Source organism: Pleuronectes platessa, chromosome 1 (genome assembly GCF_947347685.1).
Source record: "Pleuronectes platessa chromosome 1, fPlePla1.1, whole genome shotgun sequence".
Taxonomy (NCBI): Eukaryota; Metazoa; Chordata; class Actinopteri; order Pleuronectiformes; family Pleuronectidae; genus Pleuronectes; species Pleuronectes platessa.
In genome coordinates, this window is record NC_070626.1 from 13,646,952 (window position 1) to 13,672,744 (window position 25,793).

General features: G+C 41.0%; 2 protein-coding genes across 7 annotated transcripts in view; both read left to right on the forward strand.

Annotated features, from left to right (window-relative positions):
- tln2a (talin 2a) overlaps positions 1-10,716 on the forward strand; it is a 93,295-nt gene extending 82,579 nt beyond the window's left edge. The window contains exons 49-58 of the mRNA XM_053423093.1: positions 11-136; positions 1,778-1,894; positions 2,084-2,269; positions 2,506-2,613; positions 3,018-3,123; positions 3,817-3,941; positions 6,536-6,724; positions 6,815-6,997; positions 7,195-7,320; positions 8,027-10,716. Of these exons, the coding sequence (XP_053279068.1) occupies positions 11-136; positions 1,778-1,894; positions 2,084-2,269; positions 2,506-2,613; positions 3,018-3,123; positions 3,817-3,941; positions 6,536-6,724; positions 6,815-6,997; positions 7,195-7,320; positions 8,027-8,155 (1,395 nt within the window). The 3' untranslated portion in view covers positions 8,156-10,716. The remainder of the gene's footprint in view (positions 1-10; positions 137-1,777; positions 1,895-2,083; positions 2,270-2,505; positions 2,614-3,017; positions 3,124-3,816; positions 3,942-6,535; positions 6,725-6,814; positions 6,998-7,194; positions 7,321-8,026) is intronic.
- A 4,471-nt stretch (positions 10,717-15,187) lies between these two features.
- LOC128441579 (tropomyosin alpha-1 chain) lies at positions 15,188-25,390 on the forward strand. Of its 6 annotated transcripts, XM_053423779.1 has the most exons (10): positions 15,189-15,487; positions 15,778-15,903; positions 18,104-18,237; positions 20,193-20,310; positions 20,508-20,578; positions 20,710-20,785; positions 20,884-20,946; positions 21,143-21,212; positions 21,812-21,890; positions 22,294-22,402. In XM_053423779.1, exons 1-10 carry the CDS (start codon positions 15,374-15,376, stop codon positions 22,295-22,297), a joined length of 855 nt encoding a protein of 284 aa, XP_053279754.1. In that variant the 5' UTR covers positions 15,189-15,373; the 3' UTR covers positions 22,298-22,402. The 6 variants fall into 6 exon arrangements, with proteins under 6 accessions (XP_053279752.1, XP_053279754.1, XP_053279757.1 ...); XM_053423777.1 differs by lacking the exon at positions 21,812-21,890 and having other exon boundaries at positions 15,188-15,487; positions 22,294-25,390; XM_053423782.1 differs by lacking the exons at positions 21,812-21,890; positions 22,294-22,402 and adding an exon at positions 22,650-25,390.
- Positions 25,391-25,793: the final 403 nt, after the last annotated feature.

Consider the following 25,793-nt stretch of genomic DNA (forward strand, 5'->3'; position numbering starts at 1 on the left):
CGTTCTCTAGGTGGTTCTGATAAACGCTGTCAAAGATGTGGCCAAGGCGCTGGCCGAGCTCATTAGTGCCACCAAGTGTGCTGCTGGCAAAGCGGCAGACGATCCGTCCATGTACCAGCTGAAGAGCGCTGCCAAGGTGAGGGCATCAGTGAGTCTGCACCTCATTCCACCGTCTCATCACATATAGGCCTCCACTGGGCTTCTATACAGTTAAAGTGTGCATGGCCTTTTCAGATTCAGAACTCTGTAGAATGACAATGACGGAGTTCCCGGTATTATCAAGAGATTGAATTATTTTGTGGGATTTTAAGGATAAAATCATAATGTTATGGGAGTATAGAGATATGCTATTATAGGAATAATATCACAATATTATGAGAATAAAAAATATCATAATTTAATGTTTTTTATTTTCTCAATGATTTTTGATCCAGAAGGAGTGGAACTCCGGCCAGCACTGATTCTTCTTTCTGCTTATTTCCTAAAAGTTATTATTTAAATATTATGGCGTTTTTGCTTTTTAAATTATGGCTTTATTCTGATAATATGACTTAATGATTAGATTAATACTTTATTCTCTGAATAATATGTATTTCTTCTTAATTGATGTTTTATTCTCATCATTCAATGATTTTATTCTCACAATAAGAAAAAAAGTCATCATATTACAATATTATTCTTGAAATTTCTGAATATTTTTCTGGAAATGGCCCTAATACTAGATTAGCAGCAATAATTTTATTTTATTTTTTCCCCCAAATTAGTTTTTCTGTCTTTCCCAATGGATTTTCCATTTTTCTTTGTTCTCACTTTATCTACACACCAATCAGACATCCTCCTCTTCATCAACTGAACCCTGTGTCTCATTAATATAAATAACCAGTGAATAGATGATCAGGAGAACAGGAACCTGGGATATTTCTAACCCGCTGCAAGTGTTTCTTCAACACATATGCAGTGTAAAAGCCGAGTCCATAATATAATCATGACATAGTTCACAGATCATTATCACCTCGAGCTGTGAAGCTAATAAAAATAAGTAATTTTCACAGTCACTCTCAGATCTCTGTGATATTATTTATTATGCCTCACATGCAGTTTCAGGATCTGAGGTGAAACAAACCATATTTAATATTTTACTTACTTTCACCTCTAGAGAGCTGTTGGCTTTTCTTTGTGGTTACTGTGCGCCCTCTAGATTTTGGTTTTATGTAGTACACCCTTAAAAGGTCGGTGAATGCTCTACTGTCAGGGAATTTTGCCAAACCATTTATATTATATAGAAGCTTTCCTTCCATTATCTCCGTAGTATATTGTATAATTTGGGCATTGTAGCAAAACAGTGAGCAGGACAGTTTATAGGATTGTTATTTATTTAATTAATTAACACCCACTCATTATAATAGACTGTATGTATATAGTGCTTTTAACAATGCTCAGAGACAATTTACATAGGTTAAAAAATGGAGAAAGCAAATAAAAGGAAATAACACAAAATGTAAAATACACATAATCACACATTGAAATATCAAATACTCGTCATAATCACGCTTCAAAAATAGTTCAGTAAGCAATTATTAAATTTGATTCAGAAGCTGTTCCCTAGATGTTAATACTGCTGTTGCAGTAAGAGTGAATGTCACAGAGTTGGTTAACATGAAACATGACTGTAAAAGTGAACTCTGTCTGTTTGAATTTGGATTCAAAGACTTTTTTTTTAGTGGCCAGGTGTAGAGGAACAAAGATTTCATCTGTTTTTTTGGTCATGTTCCTGTAGGTGATGGTGACCAACGTCACGTCTCTGCTGAAGACAGTTAAGGCCGTGGAGGACGAGGCCACACGGGGAACCAGAGCCCTGGAGGCCACAATCGAGTGCATCAAACAGGAAATGGCGGTAAGGACAAGCAAAGATGAATAATGCTAAATTACTGCTATCAAGAGAATAACACATATTTCTCATAATTTTTAAATGAATTAAAGCATTCAGTGGACACAGTGAACACTCGTCAGGGCTTTTGTTCGTAGCCCGGTCAGATCTTTGCACTTCTTTTTGTGATGACACCCACCATCTTCTTTCCCAAAGGTGTTTCAGTCAAAGGCGGCTCCCAACAAGACGACCACGCCCGAGGAGTTCATCCGCATGACTAAAGGCATCACCATGGCAACTGCCAAGGCTGTGGCTGCAGGCAACTCGGCCCGGCAGGAGGACATCATCCACACGGCCAACCTCAGCCGCAAAGCCATTTCAGACATGCTCACCACCTGCAAGGTTCGTTTTGATCCCAATAACAGATTCACATTCATACATTTAAAAAAGTCTAATGTGTCGTGTGTTTGTAGGAAACATAACTCACCTGGATTATTCCCTAAAATATCAAACCAGACCTTTAATTTGGACCATATTTCTCATAGTGTCCTACTTAGATGAAATTAATACAAGTACATAAGGAAGATAAGGGATAATATTCCTGCTGAATCTGGAGTGAATGTGTTTGTATTCCTCAGCAAGCGGCCTACCATCCAGAGGTCAGTGAGGAGGTGAAGAGCAGAGCGCTGATGTTTGGAGCAGAGTGTACGACTGGATACATCGACCTGCTGGAACAAGTCCTGCTGGTGGGTTGAACACTGAATCCAGAGGTTCAGAGAAATACATGTTTCTTATTGTCAAGGTTTGGCTTCAAGTCGCACACAAGGTGATGAACGTTTGTGTCGTTCAACAATTTAAGATGCATCGGTTCTGCTGGAATTTCTCTGTTTAATTTTCAGATTTATAAAAAAAATACACTCAACTGCGCATGGGATTGCTCCAACATTCCATTGAAACTGTAAAGTACTGTTTAGATGATTCAAAATATAATCATTTCATCCTTCCATGTACTTTTGGGAGATGAAGTAAATCAAAAGTTTTATGAGCTTGAATGATTCACTGCCAAACACAGAGTTTTAGGAAATAATTTTCATTGTTTCTTTAATGTGTGTGTGTGTGTGTGTGTGTGTGTGTGTGTTTGTGTGTGTAGCTCCTGCAAAGGCCCACTGCAGAGCAGAAGCAGCAGCTGGCAGCCTTCTCCAAACGAGTGGCAGGCGCCGTCACAGAGCTCATCCAAACGGCAGAGGCCATGAAAGGTAATGACACACACTTCATACACAAACACACACACACATACACACTGATACCACACTTCACACACTGACCCCTTTCAAAGGATTATATCTGTGCTGTATATCTACATCATAACTTTATTTATTTACTAAGGAAGTGTCCTACAAAGCCTGTGGTTGTTTACAATCTCCAGTATGAGGTCACTTCATATACAAGAGAATGAACGTTTAATTTCCCAAATGACAGAGCAACAGAAACTTTCCTTTAAACAAACTCTTGGTAATATTGCTGTCCTCCTTCTCTCGCCACAGACGGAGGTAAGTTAGCATTGTGTTTGTGACTGACTTCACCAGTTGAGTGAGCTGCTCAACGCCCTCTCCTCAGTGCTGCTTCTAATTCATTTCATCTCATTTTCAAGTCCAGCTGCTCTCAGGCTTCTCAAGTACATGCAGTAGTCGCCTCCATCCATCACGCTTAGTTTTTTGGAGTTTCTCATTTTCACTGAATCACTCATCTTCACTGCAGTTTGTGGCCTCCCATCAACTCTGCATGGGATGTGATGACACGTGGCACTGTCTTTTTGTTCTTGTGTGATCACTGTGTTGTTGTGAGGCATGTTCTGTTCACACACTACTTTGTGACGTCTGTGTCTTTTTGAAATCCCATTTTCTCATTTGAGTCTTGATCCTAACCTCACGTGTGCACGCGTGCCTCAGGTTCGGAGTGGGTCGACCCGGAGGACCCGACGGTCATCGCAGAGACGGAGCTGCTCGGAGCGGCAGCGTCCATCGAAGCGGCAGCGAAGAAGCTGGAGCAGCTCAAACCCCGAGCCAAGCCCAAGGTGGGTGACCACGAGTGGGATGAGCCACTGTGGGACTTTCATAGATCACTACAGAGTGTCAGAGGCTTGAACTAAAGAATAAAAAAGTTAATTACGAAGGAAGGTACAACTCATAAAACACAGGTTTTCATTACAATTGTTAATATAAATCTGTAGATGTATAAAAATGGTGGAAAAGAAGTAAACCACAATGTAAAAATACTTAAGTAAAAGTCCATTCGTAATCCTTTTACATAATTGTACTTAATGTACATCCAGTAAAATATACTTTAAGTATAGACATGCTTTGTGCAAGATGTCTTGAGTCTTATATAATTATAATTTCATTACTGAGTCTTTTGAAATTATATTTATTAGTAAATATGGAACATTCAATATTTCAGCTTGTTACGATGTCATAATTTCTTTAGAAAATCTAATGTCATTATTAGAACCTGATTGGATTCTCCACTAGTACTGGACATTCCATTATCATCACAGCTAACACCTCCACACACATAAACTTACCAATCATTGATTAATATGCACAGTTATCATTTCTAATAAACTGAGATAATTCGAACTGCTTTATTTACCGTTAGTAGTTTGTTTCTTGTGGGACTCAGATACTAGGACCATTACAAAAATAGAAAAAATAAGTGTCAACAAATAAAAGTACTGCACTCAGGTTTTCTTCAGCAAAATTCACCAGTAAAATGTGTCTGTGGCTGATAGATATTTAAATATAAAATGTACACAAATGAGCCCCTGTTTGTGACAGCAACTAGTCCTGCTGCTTTTTAGATTTAAATTTGCCCACATTTCTTAGACAGAGGTTATTTACAGCAGTCATTCAAACATGATCTGTCAGGTGAACACAGGATTAATGCCTGTTTGACACTTTCTATTAGAGCCAAACTTTTTTTGTATTTGACTTTAAACCAGTTTTGATGTCCTGCGCCTGTGTGTCAACATCTATGTTGTTTTTATGGTTTACATTAATATTTCAGTGTTAAAATTGGAAGTTAGTGCCATCTAACACTAACAAAATCACTTACAAGTTGCTCTGTGTCTCGTGCCGTCTCCTCCCTTTTTCATCTTTCCATCAAATAATCTTTGTCCTCACTTTAAGATCTCACCCCATCAGAGTCTCTGAATTTGAACTTTCTCCGACCTCTTCCAGTCCTGGTATTAACATCCGTCCTGAGTGATCCCATCACAGGTGGTCAGCACTTCAGATCTGAATCCACCCAAATGCGTCTTGAGATCTGATCAGTCAGTCTGAGAGCCATGTGGCCACATTCCTTTCTATGTGTGAACACGCTCAGCTGACGTCCTCTCACCTGCTACAGTTTCACAATGAGACGAATATATTGTTATGGCTCTCAGTGGCTCGCGGTGGTCTAGTGGCAGAAACTTGGACTATGGGCAGAGAAGGTCTCTGGTTCGTCTCTGGTTCGACTCCACGGAGAGACAACAAAAGTCGAACCTGGATTGATCTGTCCAAAAATCCAAGAGTCTCCCTACCCTGTCTAGTGCCCCTGAGCAAGGCACCTTACTCCCCCAACATCTGCTCCCCGAGCGCCGTACATGGCTGCTCACTGCTCTGTGTGTCCTGCACCAGATGGGTCAAAAGCAGAGATTAAATTTCCCTACCTGCATGAGTGTGCCTTTGCATGTCTGTGCATGTGTTTGGGACTAATAAATGCATCTTAATCTTAATCTTATCTTAATCTTATTCTTGTGTCACCGCCACAACACATCTGTAAATCATATCAATATCAGACTGGTTTACAACATCATTTGGTCCTCTCCAACACAAATTAAAGACATGTAAATGGGATCCGATCACACAGAAGACCCGTTTATATACCAAGTGTAAAAAGAGGAACTTGGAGCTGTGCCCTTGTGATCAGATCTCTCAGATGAATGTTAATACCAGGTATGAACAGGAGCTCATCCGTCCATATTTTGACCCAGTTCATTAGGTGTCCATATCAACAACGTTTTACCTTCTGATCATTTTAGCAGATTGTTTAAGACTCATCCTCCTCCGATCATGCATCCATCTCTGCCAGTTGTAGCTCCTTTCCCACTATATGTCCTTTGGTTTCCCAGTTAACCCCCCTCTCCTCCCCACCCTGCCTCCCCCCTCCCTGCCTGCCCCCACCACCGGAGGCCTTCTCTGCAGGGCTCTGTCTGATATGTTTGATATATTAGGTTGTTATTCAGTCCCAACTATATATCAAACATATTCCTACAGTGTCCCGCTCTGTCTACAGGTGTGTGTGTGTGTGTGTGTGTGTGTGTGTGTGTGTGTGTGTGTGTGTGTGTGTGTGTGTGTGTGTGTGTGTGTGTGTGTGTGTGTGTGTGTGTGTGTGTGTGTGTGTGTGTGTGTGTGTGTGTGTGTGTGTGTGTGTGTGTGTGTGTGTGTGTGTGTGTGTGTGTGTACTTTGTAGTTATGAAATAATAGATACAATGTTTGTGAGACTGTGGTTACAATTACATTTATTGTAGAACAACAATTTAACAATTTAGATTTTAAATACTAGTGGCACTAATAGTTGAAAATGTAAGCCCAGTGAAAGACCCCATTCTGTCTTCTCCCCCCTCAGCTAGCGGATGAGACGCTGAACTTCGAGGAGCAGATCCTGGAGGCAGCCAAGTCCATCGCCGCAGCCACCAGCGCTTTGGTCAAATCAGCCTCTGCTGCTCAGAGAGAGCTGGTGGCTCAGGGCAAAGTGGGCTTGATCCGTGCGAATTCTGTGGACGACGGCCAGTGGTCCCAGGGACTCATCTCTGCAGTGAGTATAAAGGACTGTTTAATGCAGGTTTCAGTCTGAGGCGCACAAGGGAACAAAATCATTCAAATGCACTTTAATTGTCTCCACCAGGCACGTTTGGTAGCAGCAGCGACCAGCAACCTGTGTGAGGCAGCCAACGCCTCGGTGCAGGGTCACGCCAGCGAGGAAAAGCTCATCTCCTCAGCCAAGCAGGTGGCGGCGTCCACGGCTCAGCTGCTGGTGGCCTGTAAGGTGAAGGCTGACCAGGACTCGGAGGCCATGAGGAGACTGCAGGTACAGTTCAGTCACTTTTCAAAAGACACCCCAGGTTTCTGTAATATTCCTCATCACATCCAGTGTAGAAATGCTCATATTGACCAACAACAGTTGTAGACGTGGCTGCTCGACTTCTATAATTGTCCTCTAAAGTCTACTTAGATTTGTCATGCTGCTTTTTGTTGTGGCTCTGATTGGATGTGTTCCTCACACAGATTGCTGGAAACGCTGTGAAGAAAGCATCAGACAACTTGGTGCGGGCTGCTCAGAAGGCAGCCTTCGACAAAGCAGATGAAGACAATGTGGTGGTCAAGACAAAGTTTGTGGGTGGAATAGCACAGGTAGGAATGTTGAGCAGGATTAGGACTAAAAATTTAGTCTTTTATCAGTTAGCTCCGGTGTATTATCACAGTACCTGTGACTGAACATGGAATCCAATGTTTATTGAGATCTAATCACTGAACTAATTGATTTTGTGACCTTTTAACAGAACCTTTCAAATGATACAGGATATTTCCAGTATAACCAGTTTAGGTGTCCTATGCGGATTTTTTTTTGCCTCCTCTTGTTTATAAAAAAAATCCATATCAACTAATGCAAATACTGTATTTTTCACTCAAAGCTCATAATTAACTGACCATAAAGGAAGCATTGAGAGAAGTGCTGATATTTACTGTAAGCATTATGTGGCTTTGCGAACCAGAAGGTATCTTAATGACATTTGTAAAACTTAGTAGCTGATCCCCCCACCAAGGACCAACAGTCCCCTTATGAAACCACATTTAAATTCACTTGGTCCAGATTTTTATTTGGATCTGCACAAAATTGCACACATTCAGAAATATCTCCTAAGAGCGTGAAAAATAAATCTTGGTCCAACCGCTGATCCAGATCCGCACTTACATTTTCCAACAAACCGAAGAGGATTAAAAAGAATCCTCCTTGGAGGAGGTAAAACACGATTGGAACCACAAAATAAACAGGAACCTGCTGGACAAAATGTTAAATGCTTGATATTAATAAAGTTTTTTTTTTCTGCGTGTCCAGATTATTGCGGCCCAGGAGGAGATGCTGAGGAAGGAGAGGGAACTGGAAGAAGCCCGGAAGAAACTGGCTCAGATCAGGCAGCAGCAGTACAAGTTCCTGCCCAGCGAACTACGAGAGGACAACAACTAATGACTCAACCTCTGCGTCACCGCTGCGTACAGAGCAGCGGGGAGAGCACACATGTCCGTGTGAACATTTGTGTTCCGTCAACGGCCCACTTGGACAGGTATGTGGCCTACAGCGGCTGCGGAGGAACGTTTGGAGCCCACACAGCACAACGGAAAGATCTTTTAGCGATCACGGTGGGGGAACTGACTACTTTCTGAAAAACAACATAAAGATTGTGGTGATTTGCCTGAAGAACTGCCTCATGTGTAACCTAGCCTCCATGACTGATGTAATCTGAACCAGAATGTGACATGTCGAGGACAAAGCTCACACACTCTCATCTTTGTCACTTTCCTTATTCCGTTTTACAAATGTTCAGCTCAAGCTCACACACTTTTTAAGATGATGAATTGATTGTATCGCCGCTCAAGTCGTATACAGTGGTATAACTGCAACGCTACGTGCAGAGCAAAAATATTTCACCTCGGTACACTGATGTTTTATGAATGTTGGCCTTTTATGCTCCAATTCGGCACCTTAACAGCTGTTGTAATCACATGACCTCGGTGTGTGTTGACGTTAATTCTGTGGTCATTAACCTGAATATGAAGGAAGGCAGTTCAGAGGTTTCCTTTAAACACTTGTAAAAGTGTCTTTCTTTCCTAACTTTTTTAATGCTGGTGTTGATATTGATGGGCTCTACATGCAGCCACTTGTCCGTGCCCGTGAATAAAGGTGTCATCATGAGCGGCCACTGAGACTCAAGGAGAATTGTGTTACTACATGAAAGCTTTTCCACACTGGACGAATGATTACCATAGAAGGAATATTTATTACTCCTGAGTATTTTTAGCAGGAGAGGGCGCAGAGATAATCTCATTTATTTACCATCTCATGTCATGTGATGTTCCCTTAACATATATTTTTTAACTCCTCATCATGCCAGGTATTGAGACGTCCACAAAGTATAAACAGAATTTGATCATGATGCAATAACACAGGTGGTGCTGAAGGGGGCGCTGCTGGCTTCCTTTACACCTTTCAAACTTAGAGTAATAATAAAGGAGAGGATAGTAACTCAGAGCTTCTTTTACTTTTAAGATTGTGTTTAGAGTAATCTGCTACAACACCCTGCGTATGAAGGATAGCTGTAAATACCTCAGACCTCTTGAATCAGTTGCCGTGCTTCTTCTATGCGCCTTGTGCTTTATCTGATCGTGACCACGCCCAGCAGAAAAACGACCCTCCTTTTACTTTCCTCTCCTATTGATAGGATATTATGACAGTAGTTTAATTTTTGTTCACCCAGCAATACTAGATCACTGCCAGGGATTTGTTTGAGTCAACTCACCTCCAATTCTGCGGAATCAGGAAGAAGTCAAATCAAAATTTGAAAATAAATTTGCAATAATCGAATAAATCTTGTAAGAATTGAGGTTAAACTGAGTGAACTGAAAGTGAAGTGACACTAATGGCTGCAGTTACACTTTTCTTTTCTTTTTTTATCCGTCCCGATCTAAAGGTGCTTCTGTGTAACTTACTACTCGGTGCAATAGAAGAACCTCTTTTGTTCACCGAGTTTGATTGTAGTGCGTTTGGTTTCCCTCGTCTTACTATATATGGGCTGTGTTTTTCTCAATATTAACGGAGAGTATATTGTATCGTGAAGATTCGCTCATGCTGTGAAACTGCATGGCTTTGTGCTTCAGTTGCATCTCACTTTGTTTATACGGCGACAGAGATAAACTTTTGAGGGATGCACTGAGCATTCGCAGAGACATCTCACCACGGGGAGCAGGTTGAATGCAGAGGTGTTTTCTGGCGTTGTGTTTTGTGTGTTGGAGTGGGGGCGGGTGGGGAATATTCACTACTCATCAGTCAAGTCCGTAGAGTTTTATGATTAGTGCCTTAGTCCGTAGCCCATACAGTGTCTGGTCCACTCCGAGCGGGCAGCTTCACCTCATCGGTCAGTAGAAGGTCCAGGACGAGCTGTTTGTTTCGGTAATGCAGGTTTATGTTTGTGGGTTGCCCCCCCCTTTGTTATTCTACTGTTCCTCTTAAAGTGCTGAACCAAGTGCATCCCCTTTATCTCGCTCTTCTCTCTGACGCATGTAAAGCCTTTGGGGGATGACAGAGGAACTGTCAGCCAGTCAAAAAATGTGCACCATCAGTATGTATATTATATATATATATATGAATATATATATATGCACACATTTTTTGTACTGGATTCCATGGGCATGTACCACAGTGCTTCTAAACTACGACAGACTGCACTCTCGGGTCTGTCAACTGCTTTATTGTACGTTATGAATTTTTTTGGATGGGCTTTTTTTTGTTGTGCTTTTAAGCCTCTTTGAAAGATAAATGTGATAAGAACATTTCGATATATCTGTCACCATTAAGATCATGATGTGGAGTATTTGAAGTGTTCTGTATGTTTCCTCTCCTTAACAGAAGTACGGCTATGAAGTTAGAACGATAAAGATGAGTGGTAACATAAGATATAAAAGATATTTATCTGGCCTCAATAAAACTATTTTTTGTATTCACTGAAAAATAAAGCATTTCGATGGAAATAAGTGTGTCAGGATTTATTCTTGTGGTTATTTAAGTTTGTTTATTAATGTTTTCATTGAATCTTTATTTCAACTCAGGAATATGATGTGGTAGAGAACTTATTCACAAAATAAGCTAAATAAAAACAGCAAATGTAATAAGTACAGTACATACTTTTTAATTCAAAGCAAATAAATCAATTAACGCAAATTAATTTTTTAAACTAAAACAAGAATGGCTTGAGGTAAAATAAGGTGTGAGGAAAAACTACAAAAAAACACCTATGAACAGATGCAGAAATTAACAGACGTATAGTTATTATTAACACTAGTCACTACTATATCCAGCAGCATTTTAAGAACAGTAAAAAGCTCTAAAGAAACACATTTATTCATCTATATGATTTAGCTGTGGAGACCTGGTATACCCTCCTCACATTTGCCACTTCAAGATGATACATCACATTGGAAATTTGAAACGTCTCCTTGACCTATATCTCATTATACAACAAGCTATACTCGTCTCAACACATCAATGTTAAAAAGTAGGACATGAAATACAGTCAAAAGTGAAAACACTGTAATAAAGGATTGTCGGTCAAGACAAAAAATCTGATTAAACATTTAATATGATTTCAAAATGGACTGAGGTTTGATACCCACATTCTATACAAACTTATACTCCTGTCAGTTTAGAAACTGGTCAGAAACATGTAGAACTTTATTTGGGCACGTAAAACTTACTAGGAGTGAACATTGTACTGAATAAATAAAACATGAAGCCTTTGGTTCCTGGTCTCAGTCCCTGACTTCCTCCCACAGTGTTTCAGCAGCAGCACAGACACTGATGCAGAACCGCTGTGACCTCTGCAGCCTGAGTGAATAGCAGAGATGTGAGTCCTGGCAAGTGAACAAGGTCTTTAAGTGTCTGTGTCAGTTTAGTGTCAGGACGCAATTGGATTTCTGAGTCAGCAATAAATCTGAAGCTATAGTGAGTCCAGGCTCTGAACTGAGAACTGTGCTAAATTTGTCCAGCACTAAAATCTGAGGAAGCAATGTCAATAACAGTTGCACAGCTGCTCCAAGAACCGCTTTTAAACCTGGAATCCATATCCTGACATTTTATCATGGAGAAGGTTTTTAACGCTGCTGCTGCTGCATACCTTTCTCATGTGAAGGACATCTAAAGCTCAGTGACTGTTAGACATTTTTCTGAATAACAAAAGGCCCTGCTGCAGTGGTTGGGCTCGTGGGGGGGAGGAGACAGCAAAAACCTTGGCTTAAAGGACGAGAGCATTGAATTGAATATGGAGAAGCAGCTGATAGAAGACAGCTCATCCAATACTTTTATGTCCTGAATGTAATTATAATAAATGTGAGGGTGCATATAGGATGACTGCAGCAAACTACTCAGTGAGGTAAAAAGCATCTGAGGTCAATTAAGACATTTTAAAACAATAAAAGATAACCTCCACTGTCTCTTTGTTTCTCTCTCAGCGTCTTTTACCTACAGACACCTCAATTTTCACATTTTACTTTAAATCAAAGGATCAGCGGCACATAAGGACTTGGGGTCAACTTTCAATTTTATTTTGTTATATTTTACATTTAGTCAAATGCTTGTATGGTTTACCTTCAATTGTTTTCATGTTTAATTTGTAAAGCATTTTGTAACTGCATTGTGGAAGGTGCTCCATAAATAAAGTTTCATCATTGTTATCAGGTTGTTGTTGCTGTGTTACTCCACAGACAGTAAAAGACACAGCAGTGATACTGGAACAAGCCCTTGTGCACGGCGGTGAACACACTCATCACATTGATGTTATACCATGACCTCACACATGAGCTCTGTACGTCTAAAGCCTCTGCGATAAGCTTAATTTGTTTGGACCCGGGGGGGATTTGGTGCTACACTAACTTCGTTCCTCCTCCATACTTTTAACAGCTGAGCTGGAAGTGAGAGATTCCAGTCTCCATATTAACAATGAAATCATCACATAACTGTTCTCACATTACTCACTCAGATGCCTCCACACATCCATACCAGCATTTCTTTGTGGTTTGACAGTGAGGTGCGATTAAACTGTAAAACGAATGAATACTTTTTGGCATTATAATAAGATATGAATGAAAGATGTCAAACATGTAGAATGTTGATGAAACAAATACTTGTCTGCAACATTAAATCAGTGCATCACTAACAATAATAAAAATAATAATTAAATCAAATCTCAAAGACCTGTATACTCCACAGGCCACAATATCACTGTTAGAGTGGCCACATTTCCCCATGCATGATGGGAATTCTGAGGGTTATTTTAATTGTCACAGCTGTCTGTCATATGGCTCCAACAGAAGAATCTCGTCCTCACAAGGGAGCTTTTTTTGTCCAAAGAACCTTTGTTTTGAAAGGGTACATCTTTATCCTTTGATGTAAGTCATTTCATGATGAACAGACAAATAAAACATGAAATGTTTGTGTAAAAATGTTGATTTCCCCTGTGAAATACTCACAATGAGTCATTCAATACCTGATTTAACAGCAAAACATTAACTATTATACCTGTTTTCACTCATTCACTGGAAATGATCAGTAAAAGACATGTGTAAAAAAAAGTGTAGATTACTGCTGCAGTAGTGTTTATGATGTAATGTAAGGGTCAAATCTAAAGAATCATGAGTACAGTTGTCTGTGCTGCAGGAGAATCATGACCATGCATTCTGGCCCTAGAATGAAAAAAAAATATTCAAATTTTAATTGTAATGCCAATTCCACAACCATCTGAGGCCATCCATCTATGTAAATCATTAATTGTTGGACAGGTACAGAGTGGTGATGTTAGTCTCTATTCATCCAGGGTGCTAGGGTGACATGGATTGCACCATGAGCCTCTCTGATCTCTGCATATGAGGGGAATGCCTGGCTTGCTACTAAACAGTCCACGAAACACATGGCAGGATGACAACTCAGTGACAGCTGACGGCTTTAAAAAAAAAAGAAGCCCAACGCCAAGGGTATCAGGCTGGACCAGCACAGAGGCCCAGTATGAAACATGGGGGGAAAACAGGGATCATTTGATTTATCTAAAGTAGACATTATAAAATCTAAAACTTTCAAATTGGGATTGCAATTTATTGAAAATATTCTGTTTCTTCTTCAGCTACAGATTTATGTGGCATAAATCACTACTCAAACAAATAAGTAATAGTGAAGTGCTTAAGGTTTAATATGTCATATAGCCTGTGTTTCTATAACAACAATTTCTTTCACAAATTAACCAAAATAGTTCTGATTTTCCAGGAAGCCTTTATCTAAAGCTTGGTGAGGGTGGGAGCGGCTATAACGGGCCACAGAGAGAGTCCAGCAGGTGCTTCTCTACAAAGCAAGATCCCAACATATGCACTCAACAAAACAGAGGCAGGAGAGTGAGGGACTAAAAGAGGAGGATGCCAAATTCTGAAGGCATCTTAAAAGCACAAATAGAATGGGTTGTTATACCTGACGGACAAAAAGAGAGGGCTGTGCATATAATACTACATAACAGCGGTGTATGAAAGTAAAACATATTTAACATCATGAGATCACACATTATTTTCCCCCTTAAACTTTTCCATGGTTCTTCTCGAGGTCTAACTTTCCAGACTAAATCAGTTACTGTACAGGCTACAGTGGACTGTTAACTAGTGTTACTCAGCCGTCCACCAGTCGTAACAACCGCTTGTGTGTGACAGCTGCGTCTGTGCCGGTGTCCCTCTGAACTATCACTGAGGAGCAGCGAGGGGTGTCTTCCACTGTGTGTGCATGCCGCTATGTCCACTGTGGCCCACTGGAGATATAGCTCTCACTCATCTATTACCAAAGAGAGGAGTTGAACAAGCTTGATGATCTACTTCTACGTATCGGATTCCTGCTCAGATGTTGAACTATGCAGCGAGGGATGCGCTGAAATGATCCCTGGAAGACAAACTGGCTAATATGACACCCCCCACAGAGGGAGAAGTACTTTCACAGGGGCTTATCCAATTAGATAAATATGTGTTGTATGAAGATATCTTTCATACATGAGAGGCAATGACAATTCAGTCTGGTAACAATCTGTTATTGTGAATAAATAATGTGTGTTTACAGGTCTAAAATCTTGTATTTTGGTACTAAACATGAAAAAGTATAAACTAGTTGTAAGATACTTGCCAAACTGTGTCTCATGCTCACACATGGATTCTGGGGTATATTCCTGAGGGAATATTAAGTAACTGTTACCAGTATGTTTCTCTCAGATCTCCCCCTCCAAAGGGGCTACTACCTCCCTGACTCTTGACAGTTCCTGCCTGTCACTTGAATGGTGTGAGAAAAAGGAGGGGACGTCTTGGTGTGAGGGGAGGAGTGGCCCTCTGACGTCTATGACCCATGCATAGTCACAGAAGAGGTCAAATGTCTCGCAAGAGCGAATCAGCGACGAGATTCAAAGAATAGAAAGTTCCCATGTTGGCAAGCAGCTGTGCTTGCTTCCCATAAAGTATTGGGTGTCCAGTGACTGCCCTGCCAAAATACATATTTGACTCACTACATCGTGAGCCAGCTCGCACTCCAGCTCAGCGTTCAGTGTGGTACAGACGCCCCGAGCCTCTCATTCAGTTTCTTATTTAGTTTTGCGTGGACACCCCCCGACACTAAGCAGCCATGGATGCCATCAAGAAGAAGATGCAGATGCTCAAGCTCGACAAGGAGAATGCCTTGGACAGGGCTGAGAAGGCCGAGACAGACAAGAAGGCAGCTGAGGACAGGAGCAAACAGGTCGGCATGCACTGCGGAACTTGCACTTGCGCCCTTACGCACGGGGGTTGCTGCATGGCTAGTGTCCTCTCACTGAGGAGTGATATATGTCATCATAAGATTTGATTAACTTTGAAAAACACACTATTTATATAATATATATTATTTATTAATTGTTGTGCTTCTCATGTGTATTGCGTGCATTTGGGAAAACAGATCACAGTTTACATTTGCTATTGTATTAGATAATTGAAAATGATACACGATAATGGTGTTGGAAGTAAATCTCTTCTTGTTGCTCTGGGTCCCAGCTTGACGATGACCTGCTGGCACTGCAGAAGAAGCTGAAGTCAACTGAGGATGAGTTGGACAAGTACTCTGAAGCCCTGAAGGATGCCCAGGAGAAACTGGAGGTCGCTGAAAAGAAAGCCACAGATGTGAGTTGGTGTTGATGGCCCCACAGATTGGGGGAGAAGACCCTGTAGGGAGATGATAACGTTATGACCCAGAGCCACCCTTTGGGCCTCCCTCCAGGAAACTAAGATTACCAGCCTCCATACAGATTCTCTTACAATTAAGTTATGCAATTATCAATCACATATAGGAGGCCTGGGGTCAGTATAGGATGAATATATGGATATTAAAATGTTTGGCCTTGTGCTGTATATGTTAAGGTCACAGCTGAGTCGCTTACCTGTGCATTACACTACCTTTTGGACTAATCTGAGGACCAGTGGAGAGTTTCAGCCATTTTATAAGCATATTAGGGCCTGTACAATCCCTGACAGATTTTGGGTGATGCTGGTTTCAGTCATGTCTGACCAAAATGACGTTACAGGTTCACAGGCGGCTCTTTACGTGACACTCATTTCAACTAACAGATTCTGTCACAACCAGCAAAGAAGACATAAACAAAGCACAAATATAATAACATTATCAATACAGCCTGCGACGGGATAACGTAAGATAACCTTGGTTGACCTTAAACATGGACTTGATTAATCAATTGATCGATTGATTGATTGATTAACTGATTGAAAGATTGACAGGGGACAAAAGTAGACGCACAGATTAGAAAGATGTACTGAAATCTAATATAACCAACTGTAATCTACATAATCTTTTAGGATTTGATTTTAACTAAACTGTATGGAACATTATAGTCAGTAAATAAATATTAAGTAGAATAGTGTCTTGCTAAGTAGGCCATAAAAAGCACTTTAGGGATGCAACATGGTTGGTACATACAATAAATGTGTTTCGGATTTATGATGCTGATGCTGATAATTAGAATAAGAACAATACTATAATAATAATACAGGATTTGGTTTTCTGAACTTGACCATTAACGTAAACTAATTAGTCAGTTAGTTAGTCAGTTAGTGAGTGAGTGAGTCTGTTACTAGTCTCATAGTGTCTGTGTCTAATGACTGGGTCAGTGTCAGTGATGTCTGAGCTGAGGCTGTGATAGGGTGAGCTCACTGCACCAGCAAGGGATGCGCTCCAAACACACCATGAGTTAAACGGTTGTAAAACAGACTGAAAGTACAAAAGCACGAGCCTGACTTCATTTGAAAGAACAGACGACACGAGCGCACTTTGTTCACGTTCGTCTTCACTCGATGAACGTTGTTGAGTGGCTGTAAAACAAATCTGGTACTTCCGGGACCGATGGCACGTCCCAATCCTCATCAGCGGTTGATTAGAGGCGGTGGGGGCAGGGATCAGACGCGCCGCATCCTCCCAGAGTTTGCGTGAGTGTGCGTGAGCGAGCCCGCACACAACAGACAGACAGATAGAGAGCGAGAGAGAGAGAGCGGGGGGAGCACACTAACTTAGCCCAGATACAGGAGAGACAACAGGGAAGAACGAGGTAAACATGGCCGGTGGGAGCTCCCTGGAAGCCGTGAAGAAGAAAATCAAGTCTCTGCAGGAGCAGGCCGATGTGGCGGAGGAGCGAGCCGCGCTGCTGCAGCGGGAAGTGAACCAGGAGAGGAGCGCCAGGGAGGCAGTAAGCTGATGCTAATCATCTTAGGCAATTAGTCCGCAGGCTGCCGGCGGCATTAGACGCAAATCTGCTCAAAAGAGCGTGGCTGCCGGGCCCAGACAGCGGCCGTGTGTGCGGTCAGGTACCAGGTAGACATGTTGATGTCGGCCCCGCTGCAGGGTGCGCCGAGGAGGGAAGGATGGAGTTAGGAGAGATGAAGGAAGAAGGGCTCCACCCGAACACACCACCCGCCCTGTAACCACCATGCTAACCGCAGCATCACAACTCCTCATGCAGGGATTTAGCTGGAGGGATCACAGAGGAGCTGCTGCTGCTCCCCCTGCTTAAAGTAGCCTACAGCCATGTTTAGTTGCTAATTTCTTATGGGACTGAGATGAGTAACGCACTGTGAGACAGGAAGTTGAAGGTCTAAAAGGGAAAAGGAAGGAGGTGGAATGGATAATACAAAGATGTATTGGGTTTAAAATGCCTCCCATCCCCTCACCCTGCGAGCCCATCCCTCCCTGCAGGTGGCCCGTGACCCAGCCCGTGCTCCCTGCAGACAGACCACAGAGGGCTTGGGGATGTTTTAAGCCTGCAAATGCAACTCAAACGTGACTCCTGCTTGTGGTGATGTGCTCTTTCCCTAGGCTGAGGCTGATGTAGCCTCCCTGAACAGGCGTATCCAGCTGGTGGAGGAGGAGTTGGACCGTGCTCAGGAGCGTCTGGCCACAGCGCTGACCAAGCTGGAGGAGGCTGAGAAGGCTGCTGATGAGAGTGAGAGGTGGGTATCTGGCACTTGCAGAGACAGACCACCCACTGGATCAACACACTCTGCTCACATGCCATTCAACCATATGTTGTGCACAGAGCCGCACGTTTTCATCTCATCTTAACTGAAGAAAAGCCTGTCCTGAATCACCCACCATACTTAAATGAACCCATTATGATTGTACCCTGTCTATCATATTCACTACATATTGTTATGTCAGTAATGCATATAAAACATCCCTCTTTGACAAAAGCTCAGTCACCAGACTACTGATTGGTGGGTTTCAGGTTTTTTCCCCGCACTTCCCCAATGTGATTAAATCAGTGATATTGATATGATAATATCTCGACTCTCTCTAGCTCCGGATCTTTGTCCACATTCAAACTTCAGATCCGGGCTCAAACATGGATGAATGTATTTGTAGTCACAATTTTCCAATCAATTGTGCTCTGCTACTGTTTTTTAGTTACTTAGGTTTGCTTTTAGAATCTAAACACCCAGTGCTGGGTGCGATGGTTTCACTGATATTCGGCGTATCAAAAGAAAGTGGAAGTCTCTGACGGAGGCCTGAGTTAATATCGCTTGTTTCAGTCAAAAGCTGTCCAACAGTTAGTTTTGAGTTAAATAAAGACTGTTGAGTCATGCAGAGTTACTGTAGCCGAGTGCCAGGATATAAATACGGAGCAGGAAATGAGCATGATGGGTCTCCTTTAACTTTTTGATCCCATGCTGTTGCAAACTTTTTGAAGCACTGTGGTCATGTTGGTTCTGAATCTCATTCAAGACAAATAAGAAAATGAATGAATAGCACCAAATACAGGATTGTGCTAAACTCTGGTATTTTAAAGACCATAGATTTCATTAAATACATGTTGAGCTACTTTATTAACTTTTGGCTCAGCGCTGCAACAAGTGGCTGTAAGTAATATTGCATTTATGTACTTAAACAGTAGAAAAGCTGTTATTTTAATAATTTTTTTGCAAAACCCATGCCTAAATTATTTATTTTTAGCTTGTTAGAATTGTTGATATCCAAATGTCTTCATGACTAATGAAGTAAAACTTATGACCAATCGTAGAAGAGGTGGTACATTTGTCTTTGTTCGACAGGTGGACATAACTGTCATACTTGTGGCCTAGAGGCAGAGGTCTTCAACAGGGGGTCCGCGAAATCTTTTGTTAATTAGACAATTTTTTATAATTTTTTATTTATTTTCGAACCAATTTTTCCACCACAAATTTAAATGTCTACACATTAACATGCATCAGACATATTGTGAGGCTGATTTGACCCTCTGCCTGACGACCTCCATCCGTCCAAGATTACATAAGTTGTTTGCTACCCATCAGGGTGAGACATCTCACTAATGTGGGAGTATGTGTGGCATCTCACAGATGGCTTGAGGATTCACTTTCTCTTCTACATGCATGTTTAAAATAAAAACATGAATCTGTGAATTACTTTTATTGCTCAGTGTTGTATGCAAGATGTATGTTTATAAATGTCCGTGGCATGGCCACCCTGTACCTTGCACATGTTTAAAGTAAAAACATGAATATATGAACCCGTGTAATATTTGAATGGCTTAGTATTGAAGGCACAATAACAGGGTAGCTATGTTTTATACATGGCACTAGGCCCAGTTTAATATAAACAACATTTTATACAATATACTGTATAGAGTAGGGGGTCCCTGCTCCATCTCTCCACAAGTTTGGGGGTCCTTGGCCTGAAAAACGTTGAAAACCCCTGGCCTAAAGTGTATGATGTAAGTGTAAGACTGTGTAGTTCTCCTTGTGTTATAGACTAGCTTTGCCAACATGTGACAAGGATCAAGGAAACATGTTCCCCTGTGAACTTAAACATCCATATTTTCAGAGACCAACCACTTGTTTCTTGTCAGTCAGTCCTCACCATGCTGGTCGGCTGTTGTGCTTACCTACCCTGCTTTCTTTCTTTCCCTCAGAGGCATGAAGGTTATTGAGAACAGGGCGATGAAGGATGAGGAGAAGATGGAGCTGCAGGAAATCCAGCTGAAGGAGGCCAAACACATTGCTGAGGAGGCTGACCGCAAATATGAGGAGGCAAGTTTCTCAGCTGTTCACTGTGGACTTAGTGCTACATGCTTCACTTCAATGTCACAACTGCCATCTGTGGCTGTCTGTTGGCGGATGAATATTGTTGCTGCAGAGTCGCAATCCATCATGGATTTAATCCTCTCTGATTGTGCAGTAATGTGTAGAACTAGTGTGCGACTGAACTTTGCATGTTGTGACTTAAGGTGGCCCGTAAGTTGGTGATCATTGAGAGCGACTTGGAACGTACAGAGGAGCGCGCTGAGATGTCTGAGAGGTAAACGTTTCCTTCCAACCCCCCCGTCCCTCGTCCCCCCATCTGTTTCTACAAAGTTACAACAATGTTGCTTTTAATTTTCTCAAATTTCTCCTATCTGCTGTTTTTTCGACCACACTTAAAATGAATAGCAAGTGCGCTGAGCTGGACGAGGAGCTGAAAACCGTGACGAACAACCTGAAGTCTCTGGAGGCTCAGGCAGAGAAGGTAAGATGGCCGACAGAGAAGTCTCCCAGCCAATGCTCCACAGTATAAACACCAGAACGTTACGATTACATTCGACTGCCCTTTGTGTGTAACCACAGTACTCGCAGAAGGAGGACAAGTATGAGGAGGAGATCAAGGTTCTCACAGACAAGCTGAAGGAGGTGAGTTCATCCTGCATTTTGTTCTATTGTTAATTCTATAATGCTTTTTAAAAAAGAAATGGCAATTGGCAGTCGCCTGAAGTATGCTGACTATGTGTTTTTATTTTATTAGTGATTTAAGTGTTTAAGGCTGTAGTTAGTCAATGTAAAGCTCTTAATGGGCATTGCTAATGTTTGACTGTATCCCTCCACTCAGGCCGAGACCCGTGCTGAGTTTGCTGAGAGATCTGTCGCCAAGCTGGAGAAGACCATTGATGACCTTGAGGGTATGAATCTTTTCCACTTGCTTTTTCACAGAATGTAATTTGTTTTTTACTGTAATCCACCACTCGGCACAAAAAAATAACCCGTACAGTGTTCTTCATATTGTTAAACACATGTTTTCTCGATGGAACATTCACAAAGGAGAAAAACGTTTCTCTTCTATAAACGGTGCATTAGTTAGAGGTTATTTAGGGATGTTAAAGAGTCCCTGGGTTAAATATCTGCTGAGAGAAGAACCAAGTTCGTCATCCTCAGAGGCCAGCGTGATATTATTCATGTCGGCAAAATCATTTCTCACGACAGTGCTGTTTGACATTTTGCTGTAGTGACTGTTCAAGGCCAACGAGTTGCAAGCGGCCCTCACAGGGTCACGGACCATGTGAGGCTGTTTCTCAGTGACTCCTCAAGAATCTGACACAATATCACCAGCTGTTCCATGAGCCCTTCCTATTTCTGTCCTGCTCTTTTCTTTTTTTCTTTTTTCATTTGTTCTGCCCTTTTGACTACTGTACTCTTGACAACTCTGTTATTCTTTTTGTCTGTCTTTTCTATTTAATTTCAAATCCCTCGCTGCCTCCTCATAATAATCACCTCACAATAGATGAGCTGTATGCCCAGAAACTGAAGTACAAGGCCATCAGCGAGGAGCTGGACCACGCCCTGAACGACATGACTTCCATGTAATTCACCACATGCTTGTTTTGTGCCTTGGTTATCAATCCCTCTAGCTTTGCCAGCATACAATAGCTCCCTCTTGTGGCATGTTTGGGTGCTGTGAGTCTTACTGTTAAACGTAGATTGGATGGATTTAAAAAAAAAAATCTTAAACCCTCCCTAACCTAACTGCTTTTATAATGTTTTAGCTGTTGACTAAATGTGTTTTAAAGATGTTTGTAATTTGGCGCTTCAGCTTGATCTTTCCTTATAGTTTCTAGCAACATGGCAATTCATCCTCACCAGATTCACAATCTTTTTTTGTCTTGCTTCTGCATCCCTTTTTCTGCTTTGGTTTTGCATGACTGTAATCTTCCAATCCTCCGGTTACGCTTTCCAACACTTTTGTTCTTCTCCTTTTTTTCACAGCTAAATGTTTACACCCTTTACTCCAGAAGCTGGTTGAACGTCTTCATCTCTCATCCTTTTTCTTTACTACCCCACCACCATCACCACCACTACTACTGCACAGTGGGGAGTCGCTGATATCATCCATTTGTCCACCTCTCATACAGACCTCTTGAGCCCTATTACTTTCTGTAAAATAAACATTCTTACATCTATGTCAGTCCTTCCCCTTTTCTCCTGCCCTGTTTCTTTATTTCCATTTGTCCCACCTTTTTTCTTTTTGGATGTGTCTTCTGAATTTATTTATTTTGTCGAGTAGCTTTTGAATAAACTCTGAAGCTCCTCTCCCATTCGCTGCTCCTTTTTCTCTCACACAGGATTGTAACTTGGTATAATTGCAATTTTTAGGTGGTAAGTAATCCTGCAAAAAAGAAAACAGTTGACGTCAAGCTCAGCTTAATTCCCTCCACCCAAAATCATTCATCTTGAATGTGGAATATTCATTGGTCATCAACTTGTTGGCTTGTTCCAGACTGTAGAGCTCAACAGGGTGATTCCGGCCGTAAAACTCCCATTTATTTTCTAAATGGAGATTTTGATTATCAACCATAATGTTTTTGCCATCCAATGTAACCTTACCACATGCTATGAGATTGAACAATGTTATATCCCCTGTAGAAGTCTGTATGATATCAACAGTGTGTTCAAAGTTGTACTACACTGTCACACCTCAAGTGTAATAGCAATGTCTGATTGGTTGAGCTCGCTCTTACCATGGAAATGTTTTCCACAATCGCGAAAATCATGTCTTCTATGATTGTCTAGGTTACTATAGACTATACTGCATACAAGTTCTAGTCTTAAAACTTAGAAAATTATAAGTGTTTGGGTAATATGAACATCAGCTTATTGACAGCTTGTTAGTCCTGTAGGAAATAACAGGATGATTTCTAAATGTTGTTTATGATCTTTAATGCAAACTAACACTTGTTTAATAATGAACTTCACTGCAGCACTAACTCTTTGTGGTCTGTACTAACCCGCCTTCTGTCTCTTTCCCTTTTCTCTTTTCTGCTTTCTGACTGACAAGACCATCTATACAAGCAGCTTGAGAAAAACCGCCTTCTGACCAATGAACTGAGAGTAGCCTTAAACGAGGACTAAACTGGAGTGGGCTCTCATCTGCTTTAAGTTTTCTGAAAAAAAGAACATGGGCAATTGTGTCTCTGACACACAACTTGCACTAAACCAAACATTTCTGTCAACAAGTAGGAAGAGGAAGATTTTCACATTATGCATGATCAATCAGCAGATTTAGAGGTTAACCTGACACCCTCAGTTACAGAATGAATTTCATAAGTATTCTTCTAAGTCATTGTCAGGGCTGTAGCACATGAATCCGCTAGAGATCTTTACTGCTGTTGCGGGGGGGCTGCTGCTGATTATGCAGACCAAAATGTTTCATGGACTAGAATTCTTTCTGCGTCCCTGAACTCACCTTCAAAAACATTCATTACAAATGTTCAAGCATCAACAAAAAGTAAGAAAAGGTGTACAGCTTTACAGAGGGAACTAAACCACTCATTTTGGTTTGGTTTCAAGTTTGATTAGATTAGAGGGAGTACATTTTTATCACTATAATCGTGTTTGATCAGGGCAATGTCAGGGTTTTAAGCAGGCTTTGCTTTAATATCACTGGATTTTAGTGATGTGGTTCTGAACCCTTTGATGGTCTCGATCATTTCAGAGAAAACATGATAGGCTGTCACTCAAACTCTCCCTGGTAGATCTTTAGATATATTTTTCAATAAGCATGTCACCTAAAAAAAAAAACTCTTGAATTCAATATAATCGAAAAACTAACACAGGCGATAGGTTCAAGTTAAAAATCTGGCTTCTGAAATACACTTTTAGACCCAAACCAGCTATTGCAGAGGGAGTTTGATTCTGTATGTAGCGGTAAAGATGAAGAACTGACCATTGGCCTGTGTAGAGATTTTCATATCTGTTTCTACTAGTTTCTCATTATTAGTGGTCAGATTGGTGCTCATATTGTTTTTCTAAAGTAATTTTTTTAAATGATCCAAAATTGCATGTTTTTTTTTTTTTGTTCTTAATACTGAAGATCATAAGCATCATTCAATTCCATACATTTGGAAGAACTTGCCTTAGGTGTTATTTAGTCCTAAACTCAACCCATGCAATCATGACTACAGCCCTGTCTTTAGCTCGATTATGATATTCAATATTCTTCAAAGATAACATTTCAAAATGGAAGTTGAGTTTCTGGGATTGGATCAGGGTATCTGAGTCGAGGGAATGTATTTGCTTATTGAATGTTAACTTATATAATGGGGAAAATATAGAGTTTCAACTCCTCAAACTAAAGTTTGAAACAATATCCAACCAAAGTCTAACACGTCTATCAACCTGGACTAGAGCTTAGTCTGCTATAGTCTGTGCATCTCTGCGCTGTTTGTTCTCTGATGTTTAACTCATGCAATGCTATATTAACAGATAAACTCGCACGTGCTCAAGAAGAAGGCCTGAAGGTAAAACAGACGCTGGATCAGACTCTAATGGAGATGATTAACATTTGACCCAGCTTTGTTCCCCCTCCACACGATGCTTCCTCTGCTGTGAATATGGCTGCCTCCCACATACAACTGCTGCAGATACTGTGAGGAGTTGTTTCCATGTCTCTGAACTTGTAGTCCTGAAGAACCACACTAAACACAATGTAGCACAGAAGCTTCTATAGCGCCCCTCAAACTATTCTGTTTCCCTCACACACTGCATTCAAAGGTCAGTAACAATTCACTGTATATCTCAAATAGGTTTATATGTATGGTCAAAGAATTTGCACTTTTTGGGGGGGGAAATCCTGCATATAACCATCATGATCAAAGCCTTAAGTTATGCCAAGGTTACATAAAGGACTTTTATTGTCAGTAGCGTAGTTGCTTGAATGTATTGTTTTGTTCACGCGGAGTGAGAGAAATGTCTGCACACTGTACTCACTTCTGTTTATTTTGAGAAACTGATGTTTGATTTGTCAATCGCATTTTATCTTGGAAATGTAAAGATCATAAATAAAGTGAAGTATATTGTACTTTAATTCTAGCATCTTTACAAATGTTTTTCAATATTGTGAAATAGACAAGTAGAAAATTGTAGCAACTCTGGTTATTTCAATATGAAATTGACTATACTTTTAATTTATGTTAGCAATGAAAATACACTAGGAAACTTTTACAACTGAAATCCCACTGGTAATTAAAATGTAGCATTGTGAGGTACTGTGCAACTTCCCACTTTGTTGCATCATTTCATGGGAGTCAAATTTAAGAATGACACTCAGAGTGCAGACCTCCTCCAAGGCCCAACAGCCCCTTTATAAAACCACATTAAGTGAGGCCGTATTGAAATTGTAAGGATTATTATTATTATATTTCATTCTAACTGGAATTCGATGACTGAGTAGGTTGTGACACAGGTCTCAAGTGCGTGCCACAGAGCGA

Coding starts and splice junctions, on each gene's coding strand:
- LOC128441579 (XM_053423777.1), top strand. CDS start 15,374: ATGGATGCCATCAAGAAGAAGATGCAGATGCTCAAGCTCGACAAGGAG. Junction 20,311..20,507: donor CTGACCGCAAATATGAGGAG/GCAAGTTTCTCA, acceptor TTGTGACTTAAG/GTGGCCCGTAAGTTGGTGAT. Junction 21,213..22,293: donor GACCATTGATGACCTTGAGG/GTATGAATCTTT, acceptor TTTTTTTCACAG/CTAAATGTTTACACCCTTTA.